Source organism: Mus musculus, chromosome 17 (assembly GCF_000001635.26).
Source record: "Mus musculus strain C57BL/6J chromosome 17, GRCm38.p6 C57BL/6J".
Taxonomy (NCBI): domain Eukaryota; kingdom Metazoa; phylum Chordata; class Mammalia; order Rodentia; family Muridae; genus Mus; species Mus musculus.
The window spans coordinates 30,817,643-30,838,646 of NC_000083.6; the positions used below are offsets into that span (position 1 = coordinate 30,817,643).

The 21,004-nt window shown below is 46.2% G+C and overlaps 1 protein-coding gene across 5 annotated transcripts in view; it reads left to right on the top strand.

Annotated features, from left to right (window-relative positions):
• Window positions 1–21,004, top strand: part of Dnah8 (dynein, axonemal, heavy chain 8) — a 248,828-nt gene that overhangs the window by 190,708 nt on the left and 37,116 nt on the right. For all 5 annotated transcript variants that reach the window (XM_030249467.1, NM_013811.3, XM_006523588.3 and 2 more), the window contains 4 exons: window positions 418–570; window positions 1,477–1,632; window positions 13,131–13,247; window positions 15,914–16,015. In XM_030249467.1, the coding sequence (XP_030105327.1) occupies window positions 418–570; window positions 1,477–1,632; window positions 13,131–13,247; window positions 15,914–16,015 (528 nt within the window). The remainder of the gene's footprint in view (window positions 1–417; window positions 571–1,476; window positions 1,633–13,130; window positions 13,248–15,913; window positions 16,016–21,004) is intronic.

A 21,004-nucleotide genomic window follows, 5' to 3' on the forward strand; every position in this document is an offset into this window, starting at 1 on the left:
GTACCAGAATGACACCAAGCCACCAGATTGGGCCAGGAACAGATGGGTGTTGAATATGAACATATATATATATACACATACATACACACATATGTATACACACATATACATACACACACATATATGTCAAAAGCTTTTCACTTACTGAAACTAAAAAAAAAAAAAGATCACTTTTGCCCAAAGTAGAACAGACAAATCACCCAAAAGAACCAAAGATTTGACTCAAGTAGAAATAATTGCACATCATTGCCTTGATATATAAATTAAATATAATATATAACACATATTAGTAAATACGGGCTCAAAATAAAACAGCCATGTTTTAAGCAAACGTATTTTTGAAACAATACATTTCATTTTGGTAAAAATAATCACAAGCTGTAATAAATAACTATGACTCTTATCTTTCGGATACAGGGTGGTTGGGTGTTACTGCAGAATTGTCACCTCGGTCTAGAATTCATGGAAGAGTTACTAGAGATGTTGATGGTCACAGAAACCACCGAAGACTCCTTCAGAGTGTGGATAACCACTGAGCCCCATGATCGGTTTCCAATTACACTACTCCAGGTCTGTCACTGAGAGTCACCCCAAGTCACGTGATCTCATGGCTGACAGCCGTTGAAGGGAAGACGGTTAGGGAAGATGGTCCCTTGGGTAAAAGTGCTCCTCACCGAGTGCAACACTGAGTTTGATCTTCAGAGCCCATACGGTGGAAGGAGAGAGCAGGCTCCTGCATGCTGTCCGCTGACCTCCACGTGTGTGCCGTGGCATATGCTAGACCTCCTAAAGAATAAATGAGTGCCATAAAATTTTTAATGAGGGAATGCAGCAGAGTGTATTAATCTAGATTATAATCACCCGGCTTATATAGTATTTCTACAAGTGAATTCTAAGGCCCTATTGATTTATTGAGTTTGTGCTCTGATCAGTGTAATTGGCTTTTACTCTGTTGAGTTCTAGCCCGCATGCCCCATGTCATGTTCGTATCCAATATGCCATGGTTTCTTTTTATTAGTTACTTAATTGCATGTATATGGGTTATTTTGACTGCTTCTATGTGTATGCACCATGTGCATGCAGGGCCCTCAGAAGCCAGTAGAGGGCACTAGATCCCTTAGGATTGCAGTTACAGACAGTTGTGAGCTGCCGAGTAGGTATTGGGAACTGAACCTGGGTCCTTCTCGAGAGCAGCCAAGGTTCTTAAAAAACTGAGCCATCTCTTTAACCCCCATACTGTGATTTCAATCGCATTCTTTTTTTTTTTTTTTTTTTTTTTCTTTTTTGAGACAGGGTTTCTCTGTGTAGCCCTGGCTGTCCTGGATCTCACTTTGTAGACCAGGCTGGCCTTGAACTCAGAAATCCACCTGCCTCTGCCTCCCAAGTGCTAGGATTAAAGGTGTGCGCCATCACTGCCCGGCTGCATTCTTTATAGTACGTTACAACAGTAACACAACCATCTGCTTCTCACAACAGACTTCTATCAAGTTCACAAATGAGCCACCCCAAGGTGTCCGGGCAGGCCTGAAAAGGACATTCGCTGGGATCAACCAAGACCTTCTGGACATCAGTAACTTACCCATGTGGAAGCCGATGCTGTACACGGTGGCATTTCTGCACTCCACCGTGCAGGTAACCTGAGAAACAGTGTTCACTGCTAGGAGGCGCTAATGAGTTGATGTAGCCACTGTGGGAGAGAGCTCCAGGAGGGCTTCCTGGCATTTCGCCCCCTACCGGTTTAGTCAGATTTCACCTGTAGCCCTACCATTCATATGTGAGCTTTGGGGTACAGAGACCTTGCTTACTCTTGTGCTGATTCACTCTCTGTGGTCACAGCACTGTGAGGCTATTCACAGCACTGTGGCCATTTTTTCCTTGCTGTGAGAATCCCTGTGACACAGTCTAAGGGGGAGGTGTTGATTTTGGCTCCCAGTTGCAGATGGTTTTGTCACTTGGCATCAAGACAAAGAAGACACAGGAACATGTGACAGAGGTTAATCACCCTATGGTGGCCAGGAAACAAATCAAGAAAATGCCCCCATGAACCAGACACCTATCAAATTCTGTACCCTCTGGTGCCAACGTCCAGCAACCCAGCCTTAAAGTTTGCACCACCTCCAAAAATGCTACTGCCAACTGGAGACTCAGCCTTCAACACATGAGCAGGGGTGGGGGTGGGTTTCCTATCCAAACCGTAGCACCTAGCACAGTAAATATTTGTGCAGTGGACAGGTTATCCAGCATGAAATTTGATCTTGAAAGTGCCTGGGTTACCCAAGAAATGTATACACACTCTCTTAGATACTAACAACCATTAAGGGAGGGTTTTTGAAGTAGGTTTGCCATCAATTTCAAAAGGAGGCAACTGCTCTGGGGACATAGCTCAGTAAGTACAGAGCTCGGTGTGTAAGCCTAAGATTCTGGAGTTCAAACTCCACAATGTGTGCATGGAGGCCCACAGACGTAATCTCAGCCGGGGAGGCAAAGACGAGCAGCTCCTTGGTGCTCGCTGACCAGCCAGTCTAGACTACTTGGTGAGTTCCAGGCCAGTAAAAGAAAACAAGGAGACAGGGCCTAATTATTAACCCCCAAAGTTTGTCTTCTGGCTTTCATGTGCACACACAAACACATACACATGCATGCATGTATGCACGCACACATACTCATACACACACACTCACACATATATGCACACATACAAACATATACAAACATACACACATGTGAGCATGCTGGTACACACACACATAATTGCACATACACACACATACAAACATTTATATGTGTACACACACATACATGAGGACACACACACATGCATATACACATATAGAGAATGAGGCAGTTGAGTCTTAGAGAGTCTGTGTCACACGTGGTAGCTCTGGGATGGCCTGACTCTGGTGGGCAGTTCAGTCCCTGGTTCTTAGCAGTTGATGTGGGAGAGGGGTAACCACTGTTCCCTGCTCTTGCCTGCTGTGCTACCAGCTTTCACACGCTAATTACTTATGTTAATTATTGCTGATCACTTATTGTCATTACTAACTGCTTATGTTGTGGTTTAGCTATTTTATGGCTACTAGGAAACTTACCTGTAGATTTATTTTTTATTCTGTTATTTTATATGTGTTCAATGTTGGGAAACGGGATGCCTTCAATTCATAAAGAGTATTCCTTGGTTTCTCAGGGGCATGAAGGGGCTTCTTCCTGTCTTTCTCCTTCCTTGAGCATGGGGGAAAAGACACAATGAGCCCTTGGATAGTCCTGAGAGGTGTGTCCTGACAGCTATGCTGGGGGGGGGGGTGGTAAAAGTCCCTGCATCTCTCCCCAGGAAGTAGGGGAATCCATAGTCCCCCCAGCCCCAGCCCCAGTGGCTACTTTCTCCTGACTTGTTGTCTACCACCACAATGGGTTCTATGCAGCCACCATCAGGGCTGTGGGTGTTTCTCTGGCTCTTGGCTATGGGCGAGCACACCTTGGCTTGCTTGCTTTGTGGGTAATTGTCTTTTTGACTAAGTTCCTTAGTGGCTTTTGGATTGTACATTACAGCTTTCCAGAGACCAATTTCACACACTCTTATCTGAAAGCTGCTCCCCTTATCACATACTAGTTCCAACACTCATGCGACCCTGTTATTTGATCCCCCATTCACAGATAAGGACATTTTCTCGCTGTTCCCAGTCATAGTGACTCAACTCTTCCATTCAGCTTGCCCTGGAGAGTTGCTGTGGGGAGGGAGCTTTCCATACGGTCAGTGTGCCAACATGTGTTCTCAGTAGACTTTATCTGACCGTTGAACGGACAGACCCAAAGCCCAAGGTCTAGTCAGGAGCCAAACTGTGCTTGCAGTAAAAAAGGTGGCGTGCTTAGGCTAAAGCCTAGAAAAACAAAAGTTTCTACCTCCAGGGCTGGGAAGCTAATATAGTGAAATGTCAGTCTGAAAGACTGAGGCTCTGGCAAGATGGCTCAAGTGGGCAAGGGCACTTGCTACCACTGTGCCCGGCTACCAGAACTCCATCCTCGAGCATATGCTGGAAGGAGAGAAGTAACTCCTGAAGCTGTCCTCTGACCTCTTCTACCCTCAGAACCTATGCTACAGTACACACACACACACACACACACACACACACACACACACACAGAGGGAGAGAGACAGAGAGAGAGAGAGAGACAGAGACAGAGACAGATTGATTGATTATTGGATCCAAGAGCTGAACAGCTGATGTGTTACTTGGTTGGGCTCCCCATGAACACCTTGTATTCGTCAAGTCTCCACCTCTCCAACACATACCGAAGACAATCAGCTTCCGAAGAGAAGAGGGTTACTTTGGCTCACAAGTTTGGGGATTTAAGTTTTCTGTGGCCCTTTTCAGCTCTGTGGCTTTCAGCCAGTGGTGGGGCAGCACCTCATGGCTCCCAACAGAGGAAAGAGGGAGAGGCTATGAGCTCAACACCCCAGCCAGATGCACCCCAGTCCTGGGATCAGCTCTCACTAGGCTCCACCTCTTCAGAGGCTGCACTGCCCCCCAACTGTGCCCAGTGTGGGACCTAAACCTTTATTTTACTTCATGGGATCTGGGGATACATCTCCAAACCAAAACACATAGCACTTGCACTCAAATGTGTACACACACACACACACACACACACACACACACACACTCGAACGCGCACACACACATGCACGAACACACACTTTCCTTTTACAAACAAGACACATGTAGACTGTTTTTGCAGAGGTTAGTAAAAAGAACAAGGGATTGATGGAGGCCCCGTTACTACAGAGCAGAAGGGCCCCTAACTGTGGTCCGCCCAGCAGAAGCTGGGGTTGGGCTTTCCAACCTCCTGCCTTCTCTCCACTTTTTTTCTCTCTGCCTCTGAATCACAATTTGTCATTACGCATCAACTCAGCCATCTCAAGGGGATGACGTGTGACAGGCTCCTCACACCTGTTGTAGAGATCAAAAGGATCAGCTGCCCTTTCCTGGGACAAGGGCCTGCAGGTAGACATGGGTGTTTGGGAGGCACAGCTCTCTGGGGTAGAAAAGTGTGGTTTGGTTAGTGGAGTCAGCCTTCCTCCAAAGAAGGAGGATGCTTCAGCCATTGCCTTGGGAGCTTGCATCCAGACACAAGGCAACTCTGAAGTGTTGGATGCTCACCTCTCATACACACTTCTCAGCCCCCCCACCCCCACCCCCGCGCCTGCCACCCCCCTCCCCCCCACCTTCAGGAACTTACTAGTCAGGACTTACTAGGATCTTACTAGGCTGCAGCCATGTTTCTGTGGCAGAAGCTACTCCCACTGCCTTTGTACCTTTGATTTTATTGTTCACCCTGTTTTGCTGTTTGCCTAAGCTTGAGCGTTAACTACCACCAGTGATGTGCAACCGAGCCTCGAGTAAGATCAGGACAAGCTTCAGCACCATTAAAACCTCTCTGCTGAGCATAGTCCCACCGGTCACTCCGGGATGCTCCCATACTGCTTTGGTAGTTTCCGGTCTGTGTATTCCTCAGGGGAAAAGGGAACTCTGCAAAGTGCTTGCCACTCAAACACGAGGACCTGGGTTGAGACTCCCAGAACTCCTATCAAACAATGGCCAGGGAAGCAGAGACAGCCGTTTCCTAGGGCAGGCCAGTCAGGCCATCTAGCCTAATCGGGTTCACTGAGAGACCCTGTCTCAAAAAACTAATGCTGAGAGTGATACAGGAAGACACCCAGCTCTGACTTCTAGACACACACACACACACACACACACACACACGATGGGTGGCGGGGGGGGGGGGGAGGACTAGATTATTCAAATGGTATAGGGAGCAAACACCCTGGCCCTCCTAAAATCATCACAGACCTGCTTACCAATCTCTGAGGGGAGGGAGCTTTGTGTTCAAAAGCTGCCTGTAACCTGTTGAGGTCTTTTGGTATGAATTGTAAGGCTGAAGAGTGTGGCCCCCGCCCCAAGGCCTGGTTGCCCTCAAGGATGTAGTCCCCAGAGATGCTATGTGACCTTGTACCCCAAGTCAATCCTGATTGGTGAACAATGATGCCTACAGTGTGTAGCTGGGCAGAAGTGAGATAGGCAGGACTATCTCAGGCTTGGTGTTTCCAGATTTGGGATCTGAGGAGAACCACAAAGGGGGAGAGAAGAAGGTGGAGAGAGGAGGAAGCCACTATGGAGTAGATGAGTCATGAAATTATGACCAAGAGGGTTGGCCAATTGAAGCAGCCCAGATGAAATATGGCAAATTAGAATCCAGGGTTATTGATGGGGAAATAGATTCTAATAGCTTAGAGGGTAGATTTCTGTCCAGCTCTAGTACTGATTAAGGCTTATTATAATAATAAAAATTGCACGTCTTTTATCCAGAAACTGAATGATCAAAACCGGGGTAGAAGCCCGGGAATGAGATTAAATAATTTTCTCCAACAGTAACACATCCTGAAGAAAGTGAGCCTGGGTCCAACACACCCGGAAGGAAGTGAGCCTGGGGCCCTGCTGCTTATGGAGCTTGCCCTTGTAACTTTTAATTTTTTTCAAACCTTATTTTAAATCATGGTTCTTAAATGCTTTAACCTCGCTGGTAGTCCACCACCCACCAGAGGTAGTGGGAAAGAAAAGATGCGGGGGCGGGGAGAGTGGACTCTGTAAACGGATCAACAGCAGCAGCAGCAGGTCAATCCACTCGCAAACTCTTGTTGGACACAACAACAGCCCAGTACGGTAGAGTCGGGATAGCAAACAGGAATCAACAGCAGTGGCACTACCTAGCAGAGACAACCAGGTCTCAGCCAGGAGAAGTTCTAGGCTGTGCCTCTCTCTCAGCGAAGCGATCCACAAAGATGCGAGACCCACAAGCGTTACACACCTAACTGTACCAGCAAGCCTAGCTTTCTCTGGTCACTGGCTTGTCAAGTCCTTTTTATATTCCCTTCAAACATCATGCACGTGTCCTCCATGTGTGTTGCCTCAGCACAAGTCTTGCCTCAGTACGTGAGTCTGTTTCAGCTGACATCACTCTGCCAATCAGCCCGAGTCAGCAAAAGTGGCAAGAAACTGCAGCACGCCACCATAAGGTTTTTTGGTGTATTTCTCTCTGTGGAGTCCTGACCAATACATGCATGTTTGTTAGCAAAGAATCCTTCATCATGTGTCCTTTCATGTGCTTGCTTTAGTAGAACATCCTCTCTCCTGCATCTGCTTCAGCCAAACGTTCCTTAGTCTTAGTCTTTCTCCTGTGTCCACTTCAGGAAAACATTCTTTCACATCCAACACAGCTGACTTTCCAAAGAACCCTTACGTTTCCGCTTCGGACCCTCTACTGCAGTAGGACCTCCTGCCTGCTGTCTTCTCTACAGACTTTGTATTTCTGTGTTTTCTGCACGCCTTCACCAAACTCGAAGTCCTCTCACCTGGTTTTACAGAGCAGCCTCATTTTCCTTGTGAACCAGAAGCCTGGGGTTGGGCCTCTGGTTGTTGGTTTTGTTTGTTTGTTTGTTTGTTCGTTTTCTGTCACATTGTCTTATTTTCTCGACTAGGTGGGAACTTCTTGAGAGCACATGTATTCTCTATATTCTAGTGTGTTTCTATTGTACTAACAAGACTTTATCCCAGGGCTTCCAAAATACTGCTTGTTCTGAAGAGATCCAGTGTTGTAAATAGCCCCAACATCTACACCCAAGATTGAAGCTCCCAGGCCCTCCCTGCTTGGTATTTTACTTTATTTTCTTTTTTAGTCGTGAATGCCACTGCTTGTTCTTTATTTTATTTGTTTATTCAAAAGATTTTATTTATGTTATGTATGTGAGTACACCCTAGCTGTCTTCAGACACACCAGAAGAGGTCATCAGGTCCCATTATACAGATGGCTGTGAGCCACCATGTGGCTGCTGGCATTTGAACTCAGGACCTCAGGAAGCGCTTCTTAACCACTCTTAACCACTGAGCCATCTCTCCAGCCCTCTTTGTTTTATTTTATTTTAAATTTTGGTTCTTCTCTTTTTTGAGGTTCTTAAATTACATTGTTGTTTATTTATGGGGGTGGTGGTGGCTAGTGACATGGCTCATGGGTGGTTGGAGAACAGCTTTGGGGAGTTAGTTCCACTCCCAACCCCCCACGAGTGGTTTGTCTCTCAGGCATCAATTTAGCCCATTGAGGCTTTTGAGAGGATGTCCATCCGCCGAGCTGTCTCTGTCTCTCGGAGCCTGATTCTCCTTTTCCTTTATTGTCATTTAGAGAGATCAGCGGGTGGGTGGATACTTGTACATCAGATGAGCACAAGAACTCGAAATGATTTTGTATGAACGGGAAAAAAAAGCATCCACTGAGATTTTGTCTTCTTTAAAAAATATACCCCTCCCCCACCCCCAACTCTTCTGCTTTTGCGGTCAGTGAGCCAACCCAGAATGCTTTAAATAAGAATGGATCTGAAGGCGACAGGCACTGAGGCAGCTTTTAGCACTGGGGCAGTTTCTGAAGCTCTCCTTCTAAGGAATGGCTGGGCTGCCATCGCTGTGAGCATATTAATGGAAGTGTTTCCATGGAGCCAGATCGAGTATCTCCAGCAATTGCATAGCAAGGATTACACCCCATTCACCTCCCCCCATCTAATTGAACCCTAAATTTCAAAAATTAAGTCAAATGCTTAGGTAAAACTCACTGTAGATCCTGATTTTATTTTATTTGTGGTTTGTAAAAACGAGTAATAGGTTCCATTTCACTAAGTGACTTAGACTCTGCAGTTTGAGGATTACATGGTAGAAGAAACCACGGTGACTATTTTCATGTGAATATGTGAAAGGCTCTACCCAACCCTGACTGCTGGAACAACCTAAAAGAGGCTTACCTCAATGTCTCCGAGGTCTACTCAGCAACTTCAAAGCTCCAAGTTAGCCTTGGAATCAACCTCACTGAGGGTGGGGGTGGGGGTGGGGGTGGGCGTGGGGGTGTAGGTGTGAGGGTGGGTGTGGGTGTGGGGGGTGGGGGGGATGGGGGTGTGGGTGGGGGTGGGGGTGGGGGTGGGGTTCCTTCGTTAGGATAGTGATGACCAGCGTGGCTTAGACAACTGCAAATCTTTTTACCACATGAAGACAAAGTTGGAAGACCGTCCTTCACTGCCAAGCTTCCAAATCTGGTTAGAGGACCAAATATTTTAACAGGAGGCAAGAAGATAAACAAACCAAATATCTTGGTTAGTTTTGCTGTCAAGTTGACACACCTGGGAAGAGGAAACCTCAACAGAAGAGTTGTCTCCATCGGATTGGCCTTTGGTGTGCCTGTTGGGCATTCTCTTGATTGCTGATCGGTGTAGGTTCCACTACGGGCAGAACCATTCTTAGGCAGGTGGACCTAGGTTGTATAAGAAAGTTAGCTGAGAGGGAGCCGGGAAGCAAGCCAGTAAGAAGCAGCCCTCCATGGTCTCTGCTGCAGTTTCTGCCTCAAGGTTCCAGCCTCCCCCAGGTTCCTGCTATGGCTCTCCTTGGTGATGTACTGTAATCTGCAAGCCAAATAAACCCTTTCCTCCCTCAGGTTGGTCATGGTGTTTATTACAGCAACAGAAGCCAGATTAGGAAACATAAATGCAGAGTCTGGAAAGCCATCAGGAGATGCACACAGGACAAGGAACAACAGCCTGCCCTCTCTCAACACCACACCCTCCATCCCATCACATCCTCCATAGACAGGGTAGAACATGGTGCTTGGAAACTCTCACTTGTGCATATCTTCCTAGTGTAAGTGGCAGGAAGAACTTTTTAAACTCAGTTCACATTCCTAGCACTGTCTACTCAGCTTTTTTTTTTTTCAGTCTTTCTAATTAGCATACAAAGCACTGGGCTTCCTTATGGCATTCTTCAAATGGATTTTGGGTGGAGTCTCTGTGATGGTTTGTATATGCTTGGTCCAGCAAGTGGCACTATTACAAAATGTGGCCTTGTTGGAGTAGCTGTGTCTCTGTGGGCATAGGCTTTAAGATCCTCAACCTAGCTGCCTGGAAGCCAGCCTTCTACTATCAGCCTTCAGATGAAGATGTAGAACTCAGCTACACCTGTACCATGCCTGTCTGGATGCTGCCATGCTCCCACCTTGATGATTATGGGCTAAATCTCTGAACTTGTAAAACAGCCCCAATTAAATGTTGTCCTTATAAGAGTTGCCTTGGTCATGGTGTCTGTTCACAGCAGTAAAACCTTAACTAAGGCAGTCTCCCTACTTAACTACTTCCCCAGCTCCCTGCCCCTCCTCTTCAGTTGTGTGTATGTGGCATTTTCCACTGTCCACCCATCTGCTAATGGGCATCTATGCTGGCTCCATTTACTAGCTATTCTGAGGAGAGCAGCAATAACTATGGATACACAGGTACCTCTGTGGTAAGATAGAGAATCCTTTAGGTGGTGCTGTTATGGCTGCGTCAGATGGTAGTTCTATTTGTAATTGTTTTTAAGGACCCTCCAAACTGGTTTTCATAATGGCTTCACTAATTTGCACTGGCAATGGCAGCAAGCACGAGTTCCTTCCCCAACCCTCACTAGCTTTTGCTGTTTATTTTCTTGAAGGTTCAATCGATTGATCAATCGCCACTCTGACCTGGGGTTGGGGTGGGTGGGTGATGAAATGAATCTCAATGTCATTTTAATTTGTATCACACTGGCAGCTAGAGGTGCCAAACACTTGTAAAATATTAGCCATTTGTGTTTCTCCTTTTGAGACCTATTTTAACAGTTCCATTTATTAACTGGCAGGAAGTAGGTTTTTTTTTTTGTGCTTAACTTTTTGCAATTCTTTATATATTCTATATACTAACCCCTGTCTTAAGTTGAGCTGGCAAAAGCTTCCTCCATTCTACAGGCCGTCTGTTCATCTTGCCAATGGTTTCCCTTTGCTCTGTAGAAACTCTTTTTCTTGGGCTCGTTGTCCTTTTTTAGTCAATTGGTTAAGCAGTGGGGATAAGAGTCACATTAACATTTGACAACCTAACCCAAGAGGTGCAGGTCAAGATGTACTAGAAGCGCCTTCATTTTTGAGAGGGCTTTAAACTTCATCCTTTGTTTTCTGCCCTTCACTGTATTGCGACAGGGTTGGAACAACAGGATCCAAATTAAAGCTAATGGTTTTGTTAATATTTTAAAAGCATACCTTGAAATTCAGTGATTAAAACCGTCTTTCTTTCATAGACATCCTTTTATGACTTGTCCATGGTTTTATCCTAGCTCATAGATTTCTTTAAAAGGTGGGACTGTGAAGGAGGTGAGGTTTGGAATGGCAGCAGTAAGAAGAAATGGCTTATGAAGGCTTCAGTGTGTGTGTGTGTATGTGTGTGTGTTGTGTGTGTATGTCTAAGTGTTCATGTACGCATGTGCATATGTGTATATGTGCATGTATGTATCTGTGCATGCATGCATATGTACATACGTCTGTGTGCCTGTATATATGTGTGCATGTGCACATATGTCTGTGTGTTTGTATACATGTGTGAGTGTATACATGTTCACATGTGTGTGTGCTTGTATGTATGTGTGTGAGCACGTGCAAGCGGGCACACATGCTCCTGTGTTGGATAAGGCAGAGGAGAGAAAAAAATAGTATGTGTTCAGAGAAGCAGAATCGCTGTCCATGTCGATACTGAAGCTGGACGCTAGACTGGGGGCTCTAGAGGACATAAAGACCCTCCTTAGAATCTCACAAGTGCCAGGAGGGAAACTTATCAGCATAGAAACTGGATTCATCTGTATGACTTCCTGGGTTCCTAGGGCTTGGAGATATTAGGGCTACCATTTATATGCTGGTCAGCCAGTCTTATCAGCCAGTCTAGCCTAACTGGTGACCACCAGGTCAAGGAAAGACCTAACTTGAAGGAGGTAGACAGCCATCCTGAGGATGGTACTTGAGGCCATCCTCTCCCTCACACACGCCACATCCACACTGACACAGAGGGAAGCACAATAGATCCCCAGAACATCAAAGCAACTCCATCCTTTGAACCGAGTCCGGTCTGATTATTCACAGGCAATTGAACAACTTTGAACAGCCACAGTTTTGTAGGTGTCTTCCGAGTCTTGCTCAGTTTGGCCATGACAGCCGTGTGAGGATGGCCCGAGAGTTTTACAGACAGATGTGTCATGCGTACAATAAAAATTCTTAGTTTTTAAAACCCGAGATGGGAAAATTACAGAGTGAAGCTAGCAGGGGGTCGAGTTCTTCAGCTTGGAAGATGTAAACCCTTGAACATGACTTTCCAAACCTTCACGACGACAGATCCAACAGGCATTCACTAAGAATCTCCTGCAGTTTCTCTAGGAATTGTCAGTGGAGACCTAGATAAGCTTTGTTTGTTTGAGAAAGGTCTCAGGTAGCCCAGGCTACCCTTGGACTCACTGTGTAGCTGACAATGACTTTGAATTCCTGATTTTCCTGGTGAGGATCTATAATTCTATGTGTCACCATGACAACCTGCTAGACTTAAAAAAAAATCAGTAACCCCAACTTGACAAATAATTGGAAAATTGTAAACCATTAGCTATAGTCATTAAATAATATTTAATTGTTAATATGTCTCAAACTGAGTATACTGTTTGTGTTTTGTTCTGTTCTGACACAGGGTCCTGCCATGTAGTTCAGTACATTGAATTCACAATCCTCCTGTTGTAGCTTCCCAAGTGCCAGGAGTACTGGTCTGCACCACCTTGCCCAACCATGCAGTGTTCTCTGATTTTTTTAAAAAATTTTTTAAGTACTTTTATTACTTGAGTGTGTGTACATGCGTGTGTAGACATGCACACACAAGCTCAAATGAGTACAAATGCTGCAGTAGAATGGACCTCAGGTGATCAGGTTTGTGACAACCGCCTTCACCCACTGACCCACTGACCCACTGACCCACTGACCCATCTTACCAACCCTATATTGTTCTTTGTGCTCAGTGTCAACTTGCCTCGGTAACAAAGCCTTTATTTTTACTAAACGTTAGTGCACTAGCAGTAGAGGAGGGACTGGCAGGGGACACAGTTCAGTGATACAACACTTGCCTAGTATGCCCTAAGTCACCAACTGAGTGTGACCCTCCAGCTCCACAAACAAGGGTCCGGCTACATACAGTGTCTAAATCCCAGTTGACCCCAGTTCTCTTTGCTGTTTTTAAGGAGCGACGAAAATTTGGACCCTTGGGATGGAATATTCCCTATGAATTCAATTCTGCCGACTTCTCGGCCAGCGTTCAGTTTATTCAGAACCACCTCGATGAGTGTGATATTAAAAAGGTGAGTGGGATTGTGGGGTGGGGGTATTTGTTTGCTTGCTCTCTAGTTTTTCATTGCAGCCCATCGCGCAGAGGGAGGTAGCTGAGGTCTTCCTGGGAACCTCTTTTGGAGGGACAGGGATTCTAGTCAGCAGCTGTACTCTCTCTCTCCTCCTCTAACCAACACATTCACAGTTGGCTACCCCTCCACTGAAGGTGTGTGTCCGTATAATGATGAAACTCTGTGCTGCAAAGTACAATCACGCCGTTAATGCCACTCCTGGGTACCTCGGGGCCCCATGAGAAGAGGGATGATAGCATCAGTCAGGGTTACCCTCTTTGATCTTCTTCCATTCCTTAAAAGAGAGACCATATCTGCTAGCCAATAAGTCAGTCCACTTTGTCTTAAGTCCCATCTTTCACCATTTGAAAAAAAGATTTATGTATTTACATATGCTTGTGTGTACCTGAGTGTGTGTAGTGTATCGTGTGCGTGCAGTACCCTTAGATACCAGAAGAGGGCATCAGATCTCTAAACCTGGAATTACAGATGGTTGAGCTACCATGTGTACTATGTGAGTGCTGGATCCAAACCTCATCTTCTGCAAGAGCATCAAGTGCTGAGCTTTCTCTCCAGCCCTCCCTCCCACCCATCTCTCTCTCTCTCTCTCTCTCTCTCTCTCTCTCTCTGTGTGTGTATGTGTTAGAGATTGGACCTAGGGCTTCACATATGCTCAGCAAGTGCTATATTTCTGAAATGCATTCCCAAACCATGAAGGCCTTTCTTTTCTTTTAATTTATTACATTTATTAGTTTGTTTAGTGTGTGTGTGTGTGTGTGTTTGTCTGTGTGCCTGTGATGCATGTGTGTGAGTGTAGGCATTTAGTGTATCATGGCACACATATGGAGACTGGAGGACAACTTTCAAGAACTGGCTCCCTGTTTTCAGCTTGTGGGTCCTGGGGTTGGGACTTGGGTCTTTAGGCTTGGGTACCAAGCTCACTATTTAATTGTTAGATTCAGCATATGAATAACAACTAAAACCCATATTTGTTGTTAGTACTGGGGATTGAACTTATGGCCTTGCACATGCTAGACAAGTTCTCTATCATTGAGCCACATGGGTCACTTCTAGTGAAGGTCACTAATCACCCCGGTGTAGATTTCCATGTCTCCAAGGTGCTTACATATGCAGGACATCAATTTTGCCTACACCACCGTGAGGCTAAGATAGAAGGAGTTATCACTGTGCCCATGTAAATGACAGCCACAGAGCTGGGGGTGCAAACCCAGCTATCTCTGCACTCGTAGGCAGACTGTGAAGGGAAATCTACATTTTTCCAGCAAGTCAGTGAGCCTGTGACCAGTTTCCTCTCCCATAAAGTAGTTGTAGAATCTTTGAGGCACCGACAAATTAGTATTTATAAAAATGCATCACACAGTACAGAATGGAGGCTCAGATCACCCTGTCCCTCTACTCCCGCCCATAGCAGGCCTTGCAGATTACTATAGACACTGTGGTAGCCATACGGTTCTGGGAAGCCATGATGAATGTTCATCTGGGGTGAACAAAAGTCTAGAACCAATCGTTTTCTTCCTAAAACGACTAAGGGATAGTAAATTAAAACTGCTGGCAGTATGATGAAAAATTATATTGTATGGGTTCATATTCTATAGCCATTTATCATGTCAGTATATACAAATAGTAGGTACCTTGAAATGATTGCCTTGAAAGGCAACCAAGCTGAAAGATAAGTTTAGCCAATAAGTATCTAATAATAAAGAATCAGATATCCATAAGCATCCTCACTTTAATTTAACTCCAAATATACTGTTTTTTTAAAATAGCTATGACTAGTAGAATTATATTGCTAGTGTAAGATTGCTAAGAAATTAATGACTATTTCTAAGCGGTTTTAGCTTACAGAATGAGACAGCACAGGATTGCATTGTGGGAAAATCTCGGGAATAAATACCTTCCTATTTGCTCTTGTACCGAATCTGGGAAAATCTACTGCTAGGAAAGAACGTTAAAGCTCCCCTTGCTAGATTTTGGCTCTTTCATCGTTAGGCATCGCTTCCTACCCGTCTGCAACACTGTGGCATTTACTGTAATGAGAATTACAGGTGGCTACAATCATAGAGAGAAAAATACTATCTTGGTTTTTTTATTTGCCATAACCCATAGCCAACTTATCCTCCAACACTTAATATTGTAGGTTTTTCTTTGGCGGACAAACCAGAGCTGTTCCAGCCTCCTGGTAGTGAGTTTTTCCTGTGAGATAAAGAGTTCCATCCGGCCGCTGTGACAAACACGCTTACTGAAAGCAACTTAGGGAGGAAAGTTTACCCAGCTCACACTTCCAAGTCACTGTTCCTCACCGAGGGAAGTCGGGGCAGGAACCTGGAAGCAGGGCCTGTGGTGAAGCCCTGCTTGTTGGCTCACTCACAAGCTCTGGCTTACCTGGCTTCCTTACACAACTTAGGGACCCCTGCATAGGGAATAGGGCCACCTTTAGTGGTCCCAACAGAAATGCCCACCCACCACCAACCTGATAAAGACATATGCACACTGAGACCTTTTTCCTCAGGTGCTTCCAGCCTGGGTCAAGTTGCCAGATAATGCTAACTGGGATGACGGCCCAGCTGGTATTCCCTTTTCCAGAATTTACCTTGTTCCCAATGCAGGGTGTGTCGTGGAGTACAGTTCGGTACATGATTGGTGAAGTACAGTACGGAGGCAGAGTGACAGATGACTTCGACAAAAGGCTGCTTAACTGCTTTGCCCGGGTAAGTCAGTTTGGGGGAGGAAAATGCATGAAGGTATATTTCACTGTGCTTTCCATTATTAAAAAAATAGGCACTTTGTTGTTTTTGTTGTTGTTGTTTGTTTGTTTTTGTTTTTTTTCTAGACAGGGTTTCTCTGTATAGCCCTGGCTGTCCTGGAACTCACTTTGTAGACCAGGCTGGCCTCGAACACAGAAATCTGCCTGCCTCTGCCTCCCAAGTGCTGGGATTAAAGGCGTGCGCCACCACCGCCCGGCAGGCACTTTGTTTTTAATTACATATATGTGTGTTTGACTATGTCAGCGTGGGTACCCATGGAGGCCAGAAGAGAATAGCAGATGCCTTGGAGCTAGAGTTATAGAGGTGCGTGCGTGCGTGCATGCCTGCCCATGCTGGGAACCAAACTCCAGTCCTCTGCAGGAGCAAGAAGTGTTCTTTACCACTGAACCATCTCCCCATCTGAGGAATACGTTTTGTTTACAATGGGTATGGCAGGGCTGAGGATGGCAAAGGAAGGATGCTCATAAACAGAAGAGCCAAGAATCCCTGCTTCCTACCATGGTTGCCCTCACAGCTGCCAGCCACCCCAGAGGGCCTCATCTCCCCACTGCCCTTAGGTTGCGTTCTCAGTTCTCCAGAGCCTGCCAGGAGCACACTGGCCATCTCTCCGTGCCTCTCCCTTCTGGGTGCAAGATGAAGCACCACTCCAGAGCTAAAAATAAGTGCTGGAGGAATGCACCTACTGTAATTTCAACGTTCTCACCTTTTCTATTAGAATAAACTACTGACAATGGATGAGATGCTAGGGCCACCCTCCCCCCACCCCTTCCCCAATAAACTCCACATAGAGCCCGTGAGTAGATATTTTCTAGAGGATATTATTCTCTAGCAATGATGGCTTTACCACAAAGGATAACGTAAATCAACCCCACACTGGACCCAAACTCTTCTTAAATCTCTTTATGTGTTAAGGAAACAATACGCTGCATTTACCTAAGTGGGAAAAATCAGATACGTGAATAATTTACACTTATTGAATTCTTTATATTAGGAACTCTGTCAGCAGTTTTGCTTCGGCCAATTTTCTCTGTCTGCTTTTCTCCCTTTCCCCCTCTCTTTCTCTCCTTTTCCTGCTCCTCCTCTATTTCTCTTTGGCATAACTTAATTAAAATCACAACAAAGCTATCTCTTTGGAGGCTATTCTTTTCTAAAGAGAGACAGGAAGGATCTGGAGGAGAGGGGAGGGGAGGGGGGACTGGGAGGAGTAGAGGGAAGGCAAGCTGTAATCAGGATGTATGGTATGAAAAAAGAATCTATTTTCAAGAAAAGGGAAAAAAAGAAAAGAAAAATAGAGGAAAAAAAGTAACAGCAAAACACACAAGCTTCTGGAATAGTTTGGCAAACTGGAGGTCGACCAGATACCTGATTTTTTTGTTTTAACTCTTTTCTGTTAAGTTGCTCATGGAAAATAGCAAGTACTGGCAAGGATGTTTAAAGGTAGAAACATCAGTGCACAGAAATTAATTAGGGACAGACCTCCCAGGCAGCAGCTTGGTGATCCTGGCTGAAATCCAGTAGAATAGATGGCAGACATTTCAAAGAATGGTCCACAAATGTGTTAGTACCAAGCTGGTCAGTGGTAACATTGTGTCAGAGCTGAAGGCAACCATGGCAGGCTGGTTTTTCTGGAAAGAGACTGGTGTGGACATCTCCGTTCAGGTTTCCCATCCCTTCCCCAGTCTCCCATCTTTAGCTAAGGCTAGCCCTTATCTGCCAGGGCAGTTCCTGGGAAGGGTCTATACTGTGAGTCCACAGTAGCCAGTGAGTTCTCTAGCCAGCGGAAGAGGTGAATGCCTGGCTTGTGAGGGAGGATGAGATGGTGTCTCACCGCATCCTAAGTCATTACATCCTAAGGTGTAATGACTCAGCATCCTAAGGTGTAATGACTCAGCATGGCGGCTACTGCTGCTTGTGAGGCACAAGCTAGCAGCTCTTATCTTTTCAGCCCTGTGATGTGACTGCCCACCTTCCAAACCAGAATCTTGCCCCTGAGTATGTGTCCCAGTCATGTTCTCAGGATAAATATAGCATAGTTTGAGGTGTTGAGGGGCAACTTCTGTATCCCTGACAGGAAAAAAGACCACTCACGGATGGTCCATAACACAGAAGAAACTGTCTACGTGATGTCCTGCATAGATTGTGAAAACTTTTGTTCAGTGAAGCCAGGAGGAGGGCGGGGTGGGGAGGGGTGGGGGTGGGGAGGTGTAAAATGGGATCTACAAAGTAAGCTGTATAGATTTCACAGGGAGAGATGCATTTCCAAGGACATATATTTAGTACATGTAAATAGTCTCAGGGGGAAAGGAGAGTGTAGGTGACATCAGAGCTAAATGGAGAAATTCTGAAATAAGGGGGGGGGGGGGCTAGTGTGTGAGAATAATAAATAAATAAACATGAAAATGTTATGAGAGAGACATACCTCTCTACCTGAAATCCAAAGAAAACAGATATGTCGTAGTAAGTAGCCTGTTGTTTGTTTGGTTGTTTGTTTGTTTTTAATAATTGTAGAAGTACCTAAAATTGGAGGATTTTTAAGACTTATTCTTATTTCTAAAATTATGTGTATTTAAGGGGCTGGAGAGAGGGCTCAGAGACGGCACTTGTTGCTCCTGCAGAGGACCCAGGCTTCTTTTCCAGCACCCATGTGATGGCTCACAACTGTCTCTAACCCCAGGTCCACAGGATCTGATGCCCTCTTCTAACCTCCATGGGCACACATGCAAGTGCCTTTGGAGGTCAAAAGAGTGAGTCAGGTCCACAGGAACGGGCACTAAAGGCATGGGAGCCATGCCATGGACGCGGAAGACGAAAATATCTCCAGCTCCTTATGTTCCCTCGTGTGTGTGTGTGTGTGTGTGTGTGTGTGTGTGTGTGCGTGCGCGCGCGCGCGGGCATGTGAACACAATGACCAAGGAGCTGGAAGAGGGCATTGGATCCCCTGGAACTGGGTTAGGGAATGTTGTACACTAGATCACCCGGATCTAGCTAGATCTCCTGGAGCTAGAGTTGCAAGCAGTTTTGAGCCTCTCTGTGTGGGCACTGGGGAGTGAATTGGGGTCCTCTGGAAGAGTAGCAAGTGTTCCTAACCACTGAGCCACCTCTCCAGCTCCTCTATACAATACGTTTAAAGGTATAAAACGTGAACGGATTGCATGATGTTGTTTACTCGTGGGCTCCCTACCCCATGCTGGGGGTTGAATTCTAGGTTATGCTCCCAGCCCGCCTCATAAGAATTCCCCCTAGAATCCTCTGACATAAATTGTATGAGGTACAATGTTCCACTCATCTGTCTCAGCACAGAGGGGTCTAAACCTCTAAGGTGGAATCCACTGGGTTGAGATTTACTGACATCAGAACACACCCTGAAAATTAGGTCTATTTAAAAAGCAAAACACATACACATCAGGTACTCCCCAAACACACACACACTCTGCATTGGCTATCTAAACTTCAAGGTCAAGAATACTCCCTTCGTAGCCACTTCCCTTCCACATTTTATCTTTGCATCTTGGGAACTGCCTGATGCACAGGTGACTGGGACAGCTGGCTGGCTGGCAGCCAGGAGGTTGCTGAAGATCCCTAAATGCTTCCCACCTAGGAACCAGAGCCCAGCTCCAGCAAGAGCTGAGAGCCACCCTGCCACCTGACCAGGTAGATGGCTGATCCAGGAGCTTAAGTGGGAGGCAGTTGCTGCTTCTCCTCCAACAACCTCTTCCTACCCTGGCACGGGCCACTCGGGGCCATAGAGGAGTACTAAGTTAGACCTCAACCCTCTCCCCAACATTCCTCCTCCACGAGTGTGAGCTGAGCTGTGGGGAAACTCACTGGAGTGGTGTCTCAGTCATATAAGACTTGCTGGCCTGGGCACAGCAAGTAGACACTCCCCAGTGGTGACAGCTTCCCCTCTACCTGGTCCTAGCTCCTCTGAGCTCTCACCCCTACACTTTTTGTTCCATGCTTGTACTCCTGGCTGGCATCCCTCCCCACTTGGGACCAGGACCTCAGAGTCTGCAGTTTCCTGACCACTGACAACCTCGCCTTAGTCCCTCAAAACTGCTCCCTCAAAACTGCTCTCTCCCCCTCCCCCTCCCCCTCCCTCTCCCCTCTCCCCTCTCCCCCTCCCCCTCCCTCTCCCCTCTCCCTCTCCCCTCTCCCTCTCCCTTCCCCACTCCCCTCTCCCCTTTCCTTCTTCATTCCCCCCTCCCCTCTCCCCTCTCCCCCCTCCCCCCTCCCCTCTCCCCCCTCCCCCCTCCCCTCTCCCTCTTCTTTTCCATTCCCCACTCCCCTGCGCCTGTTCCTTCCTTCCCTCCATTCTCCACTCCTGTCACTTACTCCTTGGTATAGCCCAAACTTGTTCCAGATGTCTCCTCAGTAGCACAGGTTGCACAGATCTGCTAAGCCACATCTTTTAAATGTCCCACCAATGTCTCGGTGGTCTCATAGGCTCCGGTAATTCTCCCTTGCACATGCCCAAATCTCTGTGATGGTTTGAACGAAGAATGTCCCTACAGGCTCATGGATTTGAACACTTGATTCTCAGGAAGTGATGTTGTTTGGTTATGAAACCTTTAGAAAGATGCAACTTTGCTAGAGGAAGTATGTCACTGGGGGGTGGGCTTTGAAGGCTTACAGCCTGCCCCCACTTCCAGTTATCTGTCTCTGTCTCCTCACCACGTCTTTCTGCTCGATGTGTGTGGATGGAGTGCACTCTCTGCTTCCTGATGTGCGTGCCAGCCTCATACTCCTGCTACCATGCCTTCTCCACCATCATGGACTTTCCCCCTCTGGGACTTTAAGCCAAATCAAACCCTTTTCTTCCCTAAGTTGCTTTTGATCAGGGTATTTTGTCATAACAATCCAAAAAAGAGACTAATAGAATAATTCCATGTAGAGCCCATCTTCCATATTTTATTATAGTCTATGCACCTGGCG